This window comes from Pteropus medius, unplaced genomic scaffold (assembly GCF_902729225.1).
Source record: "Pteropus medius unplaced genomic scaffold, Ma_sr-lr_union100, whole genome shotgun sequence".
Taxonomy (NCBI): domain Eukaryota; kingdom Metazoa; phylum Chordata; class Mammalia; order Chiroptera; family Pteropodidae; genus Pteropus; species Pteropus medius.
The window spans coordinates 1585146-1600900 of NW_024351733.1; the positions used below are offsets into that span (position 1 = coordinate 1585146).

Sequence of the window (15755 nt, forward strand, 5' to 3'; positions counted from 1 at the left end):
ATTTGATGATTAAGACAGAAGGTTTATAATCAACAGGGAAGTTTGAGCAATATGGTGAAGTGGAGGGAAAAACATTGGCCTGGGACTCAATAGATATCAGATTTAATTGTGGTATTGATTAATCATTTGATTTACTCAACCAACTCTTATTAAGTACCTAGTTCTGCTTGAATACACCACATTAGATGTCAGGAGTTACAAAGACATAATAGTCTTCCCATCTAAGTGTGGTCACATAGGGGTGACAGGTAATATGTGTGGGCTGAATATAGAAGAGAGTACGTAGCATTTTTCAGCACTGTAATATGTATGTGTGTGTGTGTGTGTGTGTGTGTGTGTGTGTAATCAGAAGAACTGATTAATGAGTTGTGCCAATGACAGAAGGATGATTGTGGAAATCCAACATTTGAACCTGATCTTAAGAATGAGAGTCCTCAAGTCACATTCCAGGGACTAAAGAAAATGTGTAGCTTATTTGTGAAGACATTTGGCTTGTGTGTCTATGGTATACCTGGTAGGTATGTATGTAGAGGGGTCACAAGTATGTGTGAATGACAACAGGTATGATGGATATTAAGTTTAGAAAAATATCTGGAGTCAAATTGTGAAGGCCCTGATATGCCATTCTAAATAATCTGGCTTTAACCTCAGGACAAGTATTTCTCAAACTTGAATAATGACTCAAGAGTTACTTATTTGGTTACCAGATGAATGATGATCCCATTAATTGACATGAAGAGTAGAGTACATAAATTTATTTGAGAAGACGAATGATATAGTAAAGGTACCTGCGAGACATCTAGGTAGAGGTATTAACTAGTCAGCTCTGTCAGTATGAAACTCAGGACATCGGTCAAGATGAAAAATCTAGATTTAGGTATCATCAGTATCCATATATGTGATGGTTAGGGTGGAGGAGGGAGTCATTTTGCTTAGGGAGAATAAACAAATTAGACCAAGAAAAGAATAGATGGAGAATATATAGGATTCTAGGAGAATGCCAATATTTCTAGGTTGGATGGCAAATAAATCAGTGAAACAGATTAGGAGACAGCCTGCCTTTGTGTTGGAAGGAGAACCAGGAGACAGTGATATATCAGATCAGAAAGCTTTGTACTTTCTAGTAATATCATTCACTATAGGGGCTTCATTTACTACATGCTAGTTGGCTTGTATCTCTTAAATCGTTATTTAAGAGATTTATCTCTTATGCTTCAGTATTCCATATCCCACTGACTACTACACATATTCTTCTTATTTCAAAACACCTAAAACTCAGTATTTCCCAATTTTTTCATACCTTCATTATATATAGACACAGACATTCTTCTTCCTGGGATCTCTTAGACTCTAATTTGGGTAATATCATTGGCTATACCTCTTCCCAATTCCTGACTCCACATCTAATTAATAATTAGTTCTTATCAGTAATATCCATTAAATATATCTTTCCTGCATGTACCTCTCTCTAGTCCCACTACAATTCACCAATACATTCATGCCGTAATCACTTCTCACATGGATGAGAGTTATAACCAGCTAATTGGTCTTGTTTCCAGTCTTACCTCTCACAATATATTCTCCATACTGTGAAATTCATTTCTAAAATACAAAGCTATATTGCCATTCCCCTACTTAAAATTCTGCTTTGGTTTCTAATTGCCTTCTGACTAAAGTTTAAGGCTCTTCCTAATTTAGCCGATGATTATTTCTCTTTTTTCTAGAGTCGTCTCTGCTACTTTTGTCTTTCTCCTCCTTCTCTAGTTCCTTGAAAGGAACATGCTCTTTCTCTCACATCTTGATAGTTGCACCTTTCATTGTCTGGAATTCTTTTCTACCTTGTCTGCTTCTATACTCTTAATTGACTCAAAACTCAGCTGAGATGTCATGTCATCAAAGTAGCACTGGATTTTTCAAATTAGTTTCCTTCCTATATGCTGATGACAAAACCCTGTATTTTTTTATCAGTTATCTGTAGATCTATATATTCTTTCTTTGTGTGAGTTTCTCTCACTATGCTATAAGGGTAGGAACTTTACCTTTTACATAGTTGTATTTCTACCCCCTAGTAGGTATCAATATGTATTTGTCTCTTAATAGTCTTAAAGAAAAAGGGTTATTTATTAGTTTCTTATTCATGCTATAAAAATTACCATAAATTTAGCACCTTAAAATGACACAAATTTATCATCTAATAGTTCTTTGGGACAGAAGCCCAAAATTGGCCCCATTGGGCTAAAATTAAGGGGCCAGAAGAGCTGGAGGCTTTAGGGGAGAATCCATTTCTGTGGGTCTTTTCCATTTTCTAGAGGCTTCCCACATTCTTTGACTCATAGCCCTCTCCCTCTGTCTTTAAAACAGCAACATTGGGCCAACTCCTCATGCTGCTGTCTCTCCAGTTCTCCCTCTTATGCTGTCCTCTTCCTCCTTTAAGGACCCTTTTGATTGCACTGGGCCTACCCAAATAACCTAGGATAATCTCCCTATAAAAAATCAGCTGATTAGCAAATCTAACTCCATCTGCAATCTTCATTCTCTTTCCATAACAAAGAGTTTTAAAACATTTTAACTTATTTTAAAACAAATAAGTTTTAACAAAACTTATTCACAGATTCTGGAGATTAGGACATGCACATCATTGGAGGACCATTATTCTGTCTGTCACAGGTTAATTGAATTAATATCTTCACAGAAGAAAAATGAGAAGAGATCTGTCTGAAATATAAATTTAGTCTTCATTAACTTAAAGCACCTTTATTGAGCACTACTATGCTGAGTGCTAGGAAGACAGTTATAATCTGGACAGTCACTGTCTTGGAAATTAGAAAGGACACAGGTGATGTTATTAAGAAAAACTTTGGTAGGATAGTGAGCAGTGAAAACTGTGTTACATTGATTGTAGAGTGAGTGGGAAATAAGGAATACTCTTTGATACTGTTTTTCTCTTTTTCGTCCAGTAATTTAATTATTTTAGACCTCCTCATTATAAAATGACCGTGAATGTCACCTTCGGCCTTAGCATTGTATAATCCTATGATCAAAAGCTATTACTCAGATTTAATGGAAAGCATTTTTCATGCCATTTTTCTTTTTACTCTTCTCCACTTTGCATTGCCATTTTGTAGCATTAATAACATAGTATATCCATTTTCTAAATAAGTCCTGAGTTTTGGGCCCTTCTTTGTAATGTTCCAGAGTATCACATAACCTCATCTAATGTTTACTATTAATGTTCCATATTTCTCATTTCCTTTCTTCTTATTTTTGGTGGAAGCAGAGAATAAACTGACCCTAATAGTTCTTCATATTACTTAATATCCTTTCTTTAAGTGAGATAAACTCATAACCCTTTGTATTTCTTTACTATGTATATTTCTGTTAACAACTTTAATATTTCCTATTACTCTTAAACTTATGTTTTCTGGGTCACTTAAATGATGAGGATCTTCAATTAAAATATTAACTAGCACCCAAGGAAATATTATTTTTAAAAATGTTTTTCTGGCCTTGATTATGATTAACTGCCCGGTGTCATGAAGATAATTCTTGGTATTCATGTAACTGGGTTGTTGTATTTTGTTTTTCAGTTTTTAAATGCTTTCACTCACATTGCCTTATCTGATAGCATATAAGCGGTCATAACATGCAGACTCTCCGTGATCTCACTTCCAACTCCCTTTGTAATTTCATCCCATGCTACTCCTTTCTTCACATTTTAGAATGCAACAGAATTGAATTATACACAATGAAGAGCATGCCCCTTTGGTTTCTTATCTCTCTGCCTTTTCCTTGCTATCTCCTCAGAAAGATTCATCTTTCCCTTCTTACCTTTTCCTTTCATTATTTTTGCTCATCCTTTAGACTCAGCCTAGCCATTACCTTCAAAAATATGTCTTTCCTAACATTCATGTGGCTACATATCTCTTTTACTGTGTTCTTGTAATATCCTTTGAACATATGTATTCTTGCTTATATTAAACATTTAATATTTATCTGTAATATATTTATTTTCTACTAAGCTGCAAACTTTGGTAAAGACTGAGTTTTGCTTATCTTCTCAGTAACTAGTGTAGGAACAGCACACACTAAGCATTACATAAGTAATTATTCTATAAATTTTTGCATAAATAAAGGATTTATTACATCTTAATAACAGCTCTATTCACAGATAAAGAGACTGAGACCTGGTGATTTTAAGGCCACAATTCTAATAAGTTCTGCACTGAAACTGGAACCCAGTTCCCCCAATTTAATGTTCTCTCAGTTCGCCCAATGCCATTTTTGTGCAGTAAACTCACTCTGGTGAATCCCAAATATTACAGTTATCCGACATTTATAGGAGACTGAGGGTCTCAGGAATATAAAAGTTAAAAATAGGGACAAAGTTCATTGCATTAGTCTTAGAATATATGAAGGGCCAGATTTGTTGATTAAAAAATGGTTATTATAAATGGTTAATTCAGAGATGAAATACATTTTTTTTATGTCATGGTAGAAAACTAGCTTTATATGGGTTTTCCTCATAGAAAGAATAAAATAAAATGTTAGTCACTTTTTCCAATTTATGAAATAGTAGTTCTTCACTCCTTGATATCTCCAGGGAACAGTTTTCAAGTAAATTTTTCTAAGAGAGACTTTCTTCCTTGCCTCTCACATTGATATACCCAGGCGTGTTTTTATTAGCAAAAGAAAATCAGTTATAAACCAAACCTAGAGAAAATGAAATAGAACATGTGCTACTTGAAATGACTAAACAGGAGTATATAAATAATTATGTCCTAGTAAAACAGACTGCAATTTATTCTTTTCTCATTCTCTTTGTTACTGATTTCACATTAATATCTCTTACTATAGACTGTACAATAACATGTATTAAGTGATTGAAATAGTCTCTATAAATTCTATAATAATTTATATATGTTTATGCATATCGACTTTAGATTAACTATGGATATATAATTGATCATGCTTAAAATAATCAACTTTTAAGTAATATGAGACATAACAATGGAAATGAATAGATTCCAATATATAAAAATATAAAAATGTTAGCACAATAAAAATGAAATGAAAATTAAAAGGAATATGACCACTTGGGAACATATATTCATTCATTGACTGAGAGTAAGTAGCTTAATTTATAATAGTGATTCTTAACTTAGATTTTATGGTAATAAGACTCTTCTGAAGGGAGATCAATGAACCCATGAAACTGTATGTAAATATGTCTGTATTGGCATTTTAGGCATTTTTTTCTGTGGAGAAAGATCATTATTCTATCAAATAATCAAATGGAGTCCACAACTTGAAATATTTAAGAACTACTGATTTATGATCTCATTACAATTAATTTTGAAATGTCAAATACTCAGTAAATACATGAGCAGAGAACATAAACAATTATTTTGATGAAAATAGAAACATGCAGAATAAATAAATGTATGAAATGTGTTCTACTTCATTAGTAATCAAAAGGATTCAAATTAAAATGAGTGCCAACTATCTCCTTATATCTAATAAAGCATCAATCACTTTAAAAACAAAAACAACAAAAACTTTTATCAACAGCATAATTTCATTCTTGTACCACTAAAAATTGGTATGACCGTTGGGAGAGCAATATGACAATATTTAGTAAATGGCATAAAACTTTCCATACACTGACTCAATAATTTATCCCAAGGCAATTATATACCACAAGCCAAAAGGGGATGCATGAAGATGTTCATTATAGTAAAATCTCCAATAGCAAACAAAAGGAAAAGGCAGTCCATATGATATTTTTGGTAAAATAAGTGAAAAAATGGTAGAATATTATCATGGCTATGAAAAATATGTGTTTATGAGGATTATAATGTACAAACACAAAACTTTGGGGTGATTTTTAATGTTAAAATATTTCCATAATGTTAATATATGGCAAAACTGAAACACTAATTATCAATTACTAAATATAAGGAGCTTTATAATTTAAAATTAACAAATGAATCATCCAGCATCATAAGGAAGGTTCAGTTTTCAATTCTAGACAAATCCATACTGACATGCAGGTTGTGCCTTGTAAGATTCCAAGATGTCACTCCCATAGATTACAACATACATGGAAACCCCTGGGTTGTTCAAAATAGAGTCTCAGGACTCATAGTTATTTTGTATTTGTGTTAATATGTTCAGATTGTGACTCTGAATCTTATGGCATTCCATATTATCTCTGTAATTATACTATAACGTGGTCAATGTGAAAAGCCACGGACTTTGACTCAAATAATCTATATCACCTATGTCACCTACTAGCTTTATTCCTTCTGAGCTTGTATTCTTTTAATCTACAAAATGGTAAATTTCATATGGATTAAGATGACATATGTAAAACAGCTTCATGAACAATAAGCACTATTAAATTTTATATTTTTACAATAATAAAAGTAGTTATATTAATTTTATCATGTTAGAGAAAATAACTGTTACTATACCAAAATAAAACATTAGCAAGTAACCAATTCAAGGTGTATTTTTCTTGCATTAAAAGCAGAAGAGGTTAGAGAGAACATCTAGTGACAATGTTTATATGATGAAGCTCATATTTAGTGCTATTTACACAGTAGATACATAATATTTTGCACATAATGTCAAGGTTTACCTCCTGCCTTCAAGGCCTATCTAAAAATTGCTCTTTGTACACATAATTGAAAACAATAAAAATATTGCTTTACTACTCACTTTTCACTTAAAAGCATCTGGAACAAATCTTTTCAAATGTCCTCCTACTCAGCTTTTGGTGAAGATGGTAGGGTACATTTTAAAAACCTCTACATGAATGCTTTCAAATGACTCATTTACTCTCCTGTGTCTGACAGATAGGATATGCATGAACATGTAGGAAAAAATAAGTAGAATTGCAAAGAATGTCATTAACATTTATTTATTTTGCAAATGAAACTCAACTCATGATCGATAGCACAATTCTGGATAATTATTGATATCTATCTATCTATATATATGTATATAGATAGATATATAGATATGTACATATACATATACACAGATGTACATACCATTGAGAAATAGATGTACAGACCAGTCTTTCTACTGCAAATCAGTGAAAATGGTTCAATTTTGACCATTAAAAATGTTCTGTTTATTTTTATTAGGTTTGAAAATAATTTTTATCTATTTTTATTCATATTTATACTTGTCCACAAAGGAAAGATTTCTATATTGTAGCAATGATTTGTCCTATACTGTATGGATAATGCTGATATTTTACTACATACATGGTAGCTTGTGGGAGTAACACTATTAAATAAGAAGAAAGTATCTTGTGATGCTAAGTAAAATTTTATCATCTGTGAAAACAGTTTTAGGTTTATTATTTATCCACTGTTATCTTGTATATTGCTTAAGAGTACTTACGGATTAATAATGTGCTTTAAAGATTAACAGATATTCTTAGTGCATGGATACATTTGTCTTGAGAAAGCGATTCTTTATGTCATTTGTTTTCAAGAGAAGCAATAGAGATTTATTCCTGAGAAAAGAATATGAGAGCAAATAAGGTTATTTTGTTACAGCATTTCAATAAAGTTCATTTGAACCTTGTAAATAAAATGTGAAATCTCTTCATTCTTTCTCACATGCACTTATTTATTGAACATTGACTAATATGATTACATTTACAGTAATTCAAAGATAGGCTTTGGCTTCAAAAAAGCATTTTGATAAATCAAGATTGGTGATTTTTCCGTCCATCTGTCTCAGTACTAATTTCCAGCTTAGGAAAAAAAGAGATAATTTTTAGAAGTATGACTTTTGTGAAGCTGTTTTAATAATTTTCCACCCTAATCTCTTGATATAAGTCCTTGGGGATGTTTTCCTTGAATATTTATATGTAATCCATGAAGAGTAACATTTGCATTTTAATTTGAAATTTCCTGACTTTTTGATGAAAAGAGGTACTAAATATTTGGAGTTATAATGTCCCCTTCCTCTACGGCATTCACAAATTTATTGATCAAATATTTGCTGAGCTGTTAATTTGTCCAGACAAAGCCATGGTGCTGATTATCAGGAAACCTCTCCTATAATGGGAGGGGGCTATGCCAGGGCCCCATGTTAGAGTACGCAGGTATTGCAAAAATCATTTCTACATGGGTTGGGGGTGGGAGTTAAGAGGAAAGGCTCAGTAATTGTTTTTCAGAAAAATGACATGTAATAGTTTCTTTTGATTATACTAGAGTATCTACTCATTATAGGGGAATAAATAATATTTCATTTATTCAGATTAGATTATTTTTCTGTAATGCACTTATATAATATTTGAATGAATATGAAATTGACTATATCAATTATTTTTTAGATTTCGTTTTAATTTGGGTATCTAATACCAACATCACTCATGATTAATTTCATTTATCAATGAGTAATATATATATAAAATAATAAAATATATAATTAAAAGTTACTTTGATTATAAAATAGAAATGATATTCAAAATTGCTTCTTAACTCTTAATCTTTTATTTTCCATTGTAGATGAAAGAGAAGATGTTCAAAAGAAAACATTCACAAAATGGATAAATGCACAATTTTCTAAGGTAAGGACATTTTGTTACTTCTCTTTTTAAGATGTAATATAATTTGCTGAATTTTCAAAATGAACTATGTACCTGCGAAATTTAAATGTTTATATTGTTTTCTTATAGCGTGGTTTTATTTTTGTGCAAACCTGGGGGACATATGCTAACTTTTAATTAAGGAAGAAGCAGCAGAATATTTGGTAAAGAGAAATTATTAATTTGACCAAATATATCCTTGATTCTTCTTGAAAATGAGTTTCTTTAATGACATCAATCACTGGAGGATTATAACAGCAATCTTCCATCAAGTAGCTAGCATGTGTCACAGATTAGAAGAAGATATGAGGGACTTTTATTGTTATAGAATGAATATATTTTTTTTTTGTCTTTCTTGGTCTTTATCAAGTTTAAGAAAAACTGATATAACTGCCTTGGGTCTATTTGGCCCCTATCACTTAGATCATGTGTCAAATAATTTAAGATGATAAGTTTATCCTCTTTGCTGCAGGCATCAATCCATACTCTTAATAATATTTATTTTGCAAATGGAACTCACTCATGGTTGATAGCATGGTTCTATGTAATTATATATGAATGCAGAGCAAAATATTCTTACCTTGAAAACTAGCATTAAGAGTGCAGTTTAAAGAGGTTTATATAGATTTCATAGAAAGGCTTGGATTTTCATTTAATAATTCTGGATTTGGGCAAGCCAAATGCTTTGTAAGTCAGTTTCTTTATCTTTACATCGAGCGTGCGTGCGCGTGTGTGTGTGTGTTGAGTGCCAACCTAATAAATCAAATCCAGATAATGGGAATATAAAGCTAATAAAATATGCTCCCTATATTCAAGGCTTTAAGAGTGGCAAAATGGTGATATTTGTTGTTTTGCATGTTATAGTGAGGATTAAAAGAGTCACTATATGTAAAAATTCCTAGCACAATACCTGACACTCTTAATATATATTAATTACTCATGGGTCTGTCTCATTTTGTAAAAGTGTTGATAATGGATTCAAAACAGTCCACTGGAAAATATGATTAAAAAGTTCCCCTTTTACTTTTACAAAAGGTTTTAGAGTATCATTCATTGTTTGTAGTATTTGATAGCAGAATTTTGCCAGGTACTCTTTAGAATATTGTCAAGAGGTAAAGTTACTGCATTTAAATTAATCAAACTTCATTTATATTTACTTACTGAATTAATATTAATAAATTGCTATTACAGAGCTTTAAAAATAAACATAAGAAACATGTTTTTAAAATCTCAACTTTTTAAAAACTAAGTAGGGTACAAATAATAAAAGAGAATAAATTATAATGACACAAATTTAGAAGAATCAATGAAAAATAAATTCAAATATTCAGGGTAGGCATTCATAATTTACCAGATGAATATATATGGTTTAATTGCTGTACCTCCTAGTCTCATTAAAATTTTCTTATATTTGGAATTTTGAAATAGGCAATAGATATAAGCTTTCAAACAAATACAATAGACAAATCAGAACTCCGAAGAGATTTTTTGAAATAATAAATGTAACATAGTTCTCTGAAACTTTGAATTAAACCAATAAGTTATTTTTAATAAGGTGTGTAAACATGACAAAGATAAACACTGTGAATCTCATTTCACAAATCTAAATAGATCATCCCTATCTATACATTGACATTTTCAAATATCATTTACCACAACTCACTTGCTAATATAGAAACCATAGTTTGATATCTTATCTTCTGTGAATATATTGTTGGCTTGGCCTTAGAGCCTTTTTTTCCCCACCCTTATGAATGCCCATATTTTAAAAACTGTGGAACTCACACACATGAGTACACTGACTGTTTTTTCCCCCAAGTATCCTCTCCCTAATCCAACTCCCACTTATTTCATTTATTTTATAAATGTTCTTCCTAAACGTATTAAAATTAGATCAGGAGAGTCACCATTCTTTCAAATGTAAAAGTTTTATATTTAGGCACATCCTAGGTATCAAGAATATAAATAAATATTTATAAAGACTGAGGAGAACTATTCAGAGGTAGAATTTACATATGTGTGTGTTGACTTTTCATTTAGAGAACCTGAAAAATATTTTTTCCATGTTATCTGATTTTTTCTAGTCAAAACTTCAGGTACATGACTAAATTATATTTATACACTTTTGAAGACAATGAGAATTAAGAGAAAGCTAATTGATTCAGTTTAAGCTACTCAGTGATACTGAAAGATAGACATAACTGTGAGATGTGTCATTTGACATATATTTATTGCATCACTATGTGGCATTCTGCAGAATTCTAGGCCTGTAGAAGTCACAAAATTAGTTAAGGTTGAATCTTCTGATCTCTTGGAACCTACACATTTGGGAGATATTAGATAATTGCTAAACGGAGTAATACTGAGTGGGCTGTGTGTGGTCAGTACTCTGGGCGAGAATGAATCAGGAAAACCTTTATGAAGAAAGCTCTACTGACTGAGAGACTCTAAAGGAAGGAGCATCAAAGAGCAAGACATTCTAGACTGAGAAAATGGGAATCCATTGAAAGCAGGAATGTGTGTTTTCTTTGTAGCCTTAATAGTCATTACTAGTGTACTACCTAAATATAATAAATATATTTTGGTCACTAGTACAGATAATTAAATATATGCTAAGTTTTAAAAATGAGGAAATTTTCTGAATAAAAAAAATGTGTTGAAGAAAACTTGAAGAAGGGAGAAAAAGCAATGAAAATTATCATCTGTCTGGTAAATTAGACAAAGAGAATCACATATAACAATAAAAAATGAATATGATAATAAGTTAAAATGTTTATTAGTAAGGCATATAGACACATATAATATTTGTAAGGTATAGAAAGACAGAAAAGTAGTTCCTTGTTATTTTGTAGAGCTACACTAGGGATATTTTAAGGAAACATGTGATTAAATATAGCTATATCATTTTGTGTCACTTGAAACCAAATGTACCTTTGTAGTAAATCCAACTGATTTTTCCCTTTCCAAGTACCATTTTAAAATAAGCCCTATTGCTTTTTCAGAAAAACTCTTCTATTAACCTTCAATTCTAAAAATTTCTACTGGAATATGATTTATCACACCTACTCTCTAAAGATAAGCAAACATTATTTATCTCCACATAAACACAAAGCCATTGCTAGGAAAGATTAATTCAAGGTAAATATTCTATTAATATAATTTCTAGATATTTTATAATCCTAAAAAATGTGTAATTTACTGTGCCACAAATATAATTCACATAATAAGAATTTTGTTCATTCGCACAGTTTCAATCACACAAGCTTATCTAAGGCAAGTACACTTTTGAAATCATAATCAAAAATAATTTTGTCATAAAATTTGCTTCATGTTTGTGTTAGATAAAAAGCAATCTGTGAGGACGAATATTTACTACTAGATCACCTGAGAGATTTAAACCATCTCCCAATGAGTTATATGATAGTTTTGATCTTATACTAGATTTAGTAATTATCTTTATTTCTATCCTCTTTCTATACTTATCTGTCTTATTCTTCTAAAAGCAGTAGACAACTTTATATTTGACTTAAATGAAGTATAAATGTGTAATTGGTTCTGTCTATGAACTTCACAAGAAACCATGATATGCTAATACACTTTTGTCTTCACTGCCATGCCATATATGCCCATACATAAAAAGCCAAGACTAACTCTCTCAAGATAACAATAGCATGAGATAGAATTAACTGATGCAACGTACCTTTCCCGAGAATTCATCATAATTTACCTTCTAGCTACCAAGATGAGCATGATATAATCAAATTAACACTAAAATTATGAATCAATGAATCAGCCTTCTTTGCATAGCTCTGTACAATGAAGCCTTAGGGAAAATCATTAATTCATTTTGAAAAGAAAGGTAAATATGTTAATTTAAATTCATTGAGTCTTGTTTTCTTTATATAGTATGTCTATTTTGTGGGAAAACATATATTTAAAAAGTTTTATATACAGTAAATGATAAACATAAAATATTGCCATTTTTGTTATTGTGTAATATAGTTTCTGAATTGAAGGAATTATATGTTTATGTAATTTTCCTCTGGATACCTGCTCATTTCTTTCTTAAACTTGGTTTTGGCTATCTTCTTTGGTTAGAAGAGGGGAATAGAACATTTATTTGTTTAATTTTCATGTTACACTCTCTTTGCCCATCTATGCACTCAGTAGGTACACAGATACCTACATATACACAATCATTAAACATGTTATGTTTAAAGTCAATTAAATGGTTTCATTATATAAAAGGAAGACATTGGAATATGGGGCAAAACATTGTTTCAGTGAAAGAGATAACAATATTTATATATCTTTCCTCTGTGTCAGTAATAAATTTATATGTAGCTAACAAATTTATATATTATGACTATTCAAGGGACTTGATTTAACAGAAGTAATTGAGCAGGGTATTATATCATGGAAGGTTCACCAGAAATATAAACAGACTGCTATGTCTCTGGCTTTCTGTTTCTCCATTCTATTTGGTATCAGGAAGAATTAGATCACTAGAGAGCATGAAGGGCAGCGAACCATGTCTCTGGATCACAATAAGCAACCCATATAAGGCCTTGGTAACACTTGGATTATTTAATACAATTGTTTTGGAGAGAGGAATATTGATATGGAAAACTATAGAATTCCTCATTTCAGAAAAGAAACTGTCAAAAAGGCAAAGAGGCAATCATCCAAATGGGAGAATATATTTGCAAATAATGCCTCTAATAAGGGCCTAATATCCAAAATATGCAAAGAACTCATACAACTCATTAGCAAAAAGCAAACTATCCAATTAAAAGATGGGCAGAGGACCTGAATAGACATTTCTCCCAAGAAGACCTACAAATGGCCAACAGATATATGAAACGATGCTTAACTTCACTAGCTGTTAGGGAAATGCAAATCAAAACTATAATGAGGTACCATCTCACACCTGTTAGAATAGCTGTTATCAACAGGACAAGTAATAACAGGTGCTGGAGAGGATGTGGAGAAAAAGAAACCCTCATACACTGCTGGTGGGACTGCAAATTGGTACAAACGCTATGGAAAACATTATGGAAGTTCCTCAAAAAATTAAGAATTGAAATACCATATGACCCAGCAGTTCCTCTACTGGAGATTTACCCAAAAAACTTGACAACATCTATCCAAAAAGATAAGTGTACACCGAAGTTCATAGCAGCATTATTTATGGTGGTCAGGACATGGAAGCAACCAAAGTGTCTTTCGATAGATGACTGGATAAAGAACTGGTACATATATGTAATGAAATATTACTGGTACATATATGTAATGAAATATTACTGGTACATATATGTAATGAAATATTACTGGTACATATATGTAATGAAATATTACTCAGCTATAAGAAGAGTTGAAATACTGCCATTTGCAACAACGTGGATGGATAGATCTTAACATAATCATGCTAAGCGAAATAAGCCAGACAGAAAAAGTTGAAAACCACACAATATCACTCATATGTGGGATATAAATCTAAAAGCAACAAACATGACAAACAAAGAGAGACTCATGGACAGGGACAATAGACTAGTGGTTACCAGAGGATAGGGAGGGGATAAGTAGATGGGGTAAAAGGGGTCAAATATATGGAGAAAGAAAGAAATCTGTGGGCAGTGAACACACAATGCAATATATATACGACATACTGTTGAATTGTACACTTGAAACATATTGGGTTTTATTGATCAATGTCACCCCCAATAATTTTTAATAAAAAAAAGAAATAGTGAAAATTGAGAATTTTTTTGTCCTTGTATATCCTTGTATTAATAAGAATTATAATTTTGAGAGTTATAATTTTATGGTTAGTTGTTCCAATGACCATATGAGATAAGTATTCCAGATGAGCTAAAAGAGAACTTAGGTGGCTTATTCAAGGTAAATGGACGAGATGAAGCTGGCACCCAGGAAACTAGACTCTAAAACTCGTGACATTTTCATACCTCTTACTGTAGTGACTATTCAACCTACCAAATACTGCGTTCTTCTTGGGACACTTGTTGAAAAATTGACAGGTTTTATGAGAAATGGAGAAGGGGTTTGAGGACATTAAAAACTTGAGAATGGGGGTGGGGGAATGGCATAGATGATAGAGGCTCTGTTCATCCCTCTGGCAACCAAATCAAAGTTGTGACAGAAACAAGGAGCAAACAGCAAGGAAAAATCACCTGAGATCTGGATGAACAAGCCATACAATTAGAGAGAAATCTAAGAAATCACCCTGCAATGGCAGAAAGTAGGACAGGGTGAGGATGCAAGGCTGCCCTGTCCTTGAGCGGCTGAGTTGGAACAAGGCCATAGCAGCAGCAGCAGCGGCGGCAGATGCCTCTTAAAGCGGCCGTGCCAGTGAGCAGACTTTTGTGGTGACGGACCTGCTCACTCTGAGCACCAGTACTGGGTTGGCTGTGCGGGGGCACCAGGGACTTACAGGGAGACAATGAGTTGTTGGAGTGAAGGCCAAGGCGAGACTCACTCTGTACAGAAGTGCCAGCGGTATCCATTATTCCACTGTTGAGTCCTCCCGACTCCCAGTGTGTGGATGCTTGACCACAATAGCTGAGATGTCACCAAACTGGATAACAGAGGTCACTCCGCCCAGAGGATTCCCTGATACTCTGCCTCTCCCAACTCGTGGCCTCACCCAAGCCACATCCAGGTGTGTCCTCAGCAAGTCAGGTGCTCCTTGCTGAGCAGCGCCTAGACTCACGATGGAGACAGCTGGCCTCGGTTTCTGGTGTGGCCTTTTGAGGCAACTATAAGCACACCATCTATGTATTGCTTGCTGAATCTTAACAGGTGGCCTTGGAGAGGCACAGGCTTGGGCTCAATTTGACCTGCAGCTGAACCATTCTCAGGACTGCGCCACTGGACACCTACTTCACAAATCTACACTAATAAGATCGAGAGACTTAGGAGCTTTGCTCATTATGTAGAAACAGACACGGAAAGGCGGCCAAAATGGGAAGACAAAGAAGCAGAAACCATACGAGAGAACAGAACAGAGATCTAGGAATTATGGAGTCGAGCAATCTAACAGATGCAGAGTTCAAAACATCGGTTATAAAGATGCTCAGTGAACTTGTGGGAAGTGTAGAAAAATTCAGTGAGAACTTCAACAAAG

At 32.8% G+C, this 15755-nt stretch overlaps 1 protein-coding gene across 1 annotated transcript in view; it reads left to right on the forward strand.

The window, feature by feature from the left end:
• DMD (dystrophin) overlaps positions 1 to 15755 on the forward strand; it is a 1897222-nt gene that overhangs the window by 161043 nt on the left and 1720424 nt on the right. The window contains 1 exon segment of the mRNA XM_039846417.1: positions 8532 to 8593. Coding sequence (XP_039702351.1) covers positions 8532 to 8593 — 62 coding nt within the window.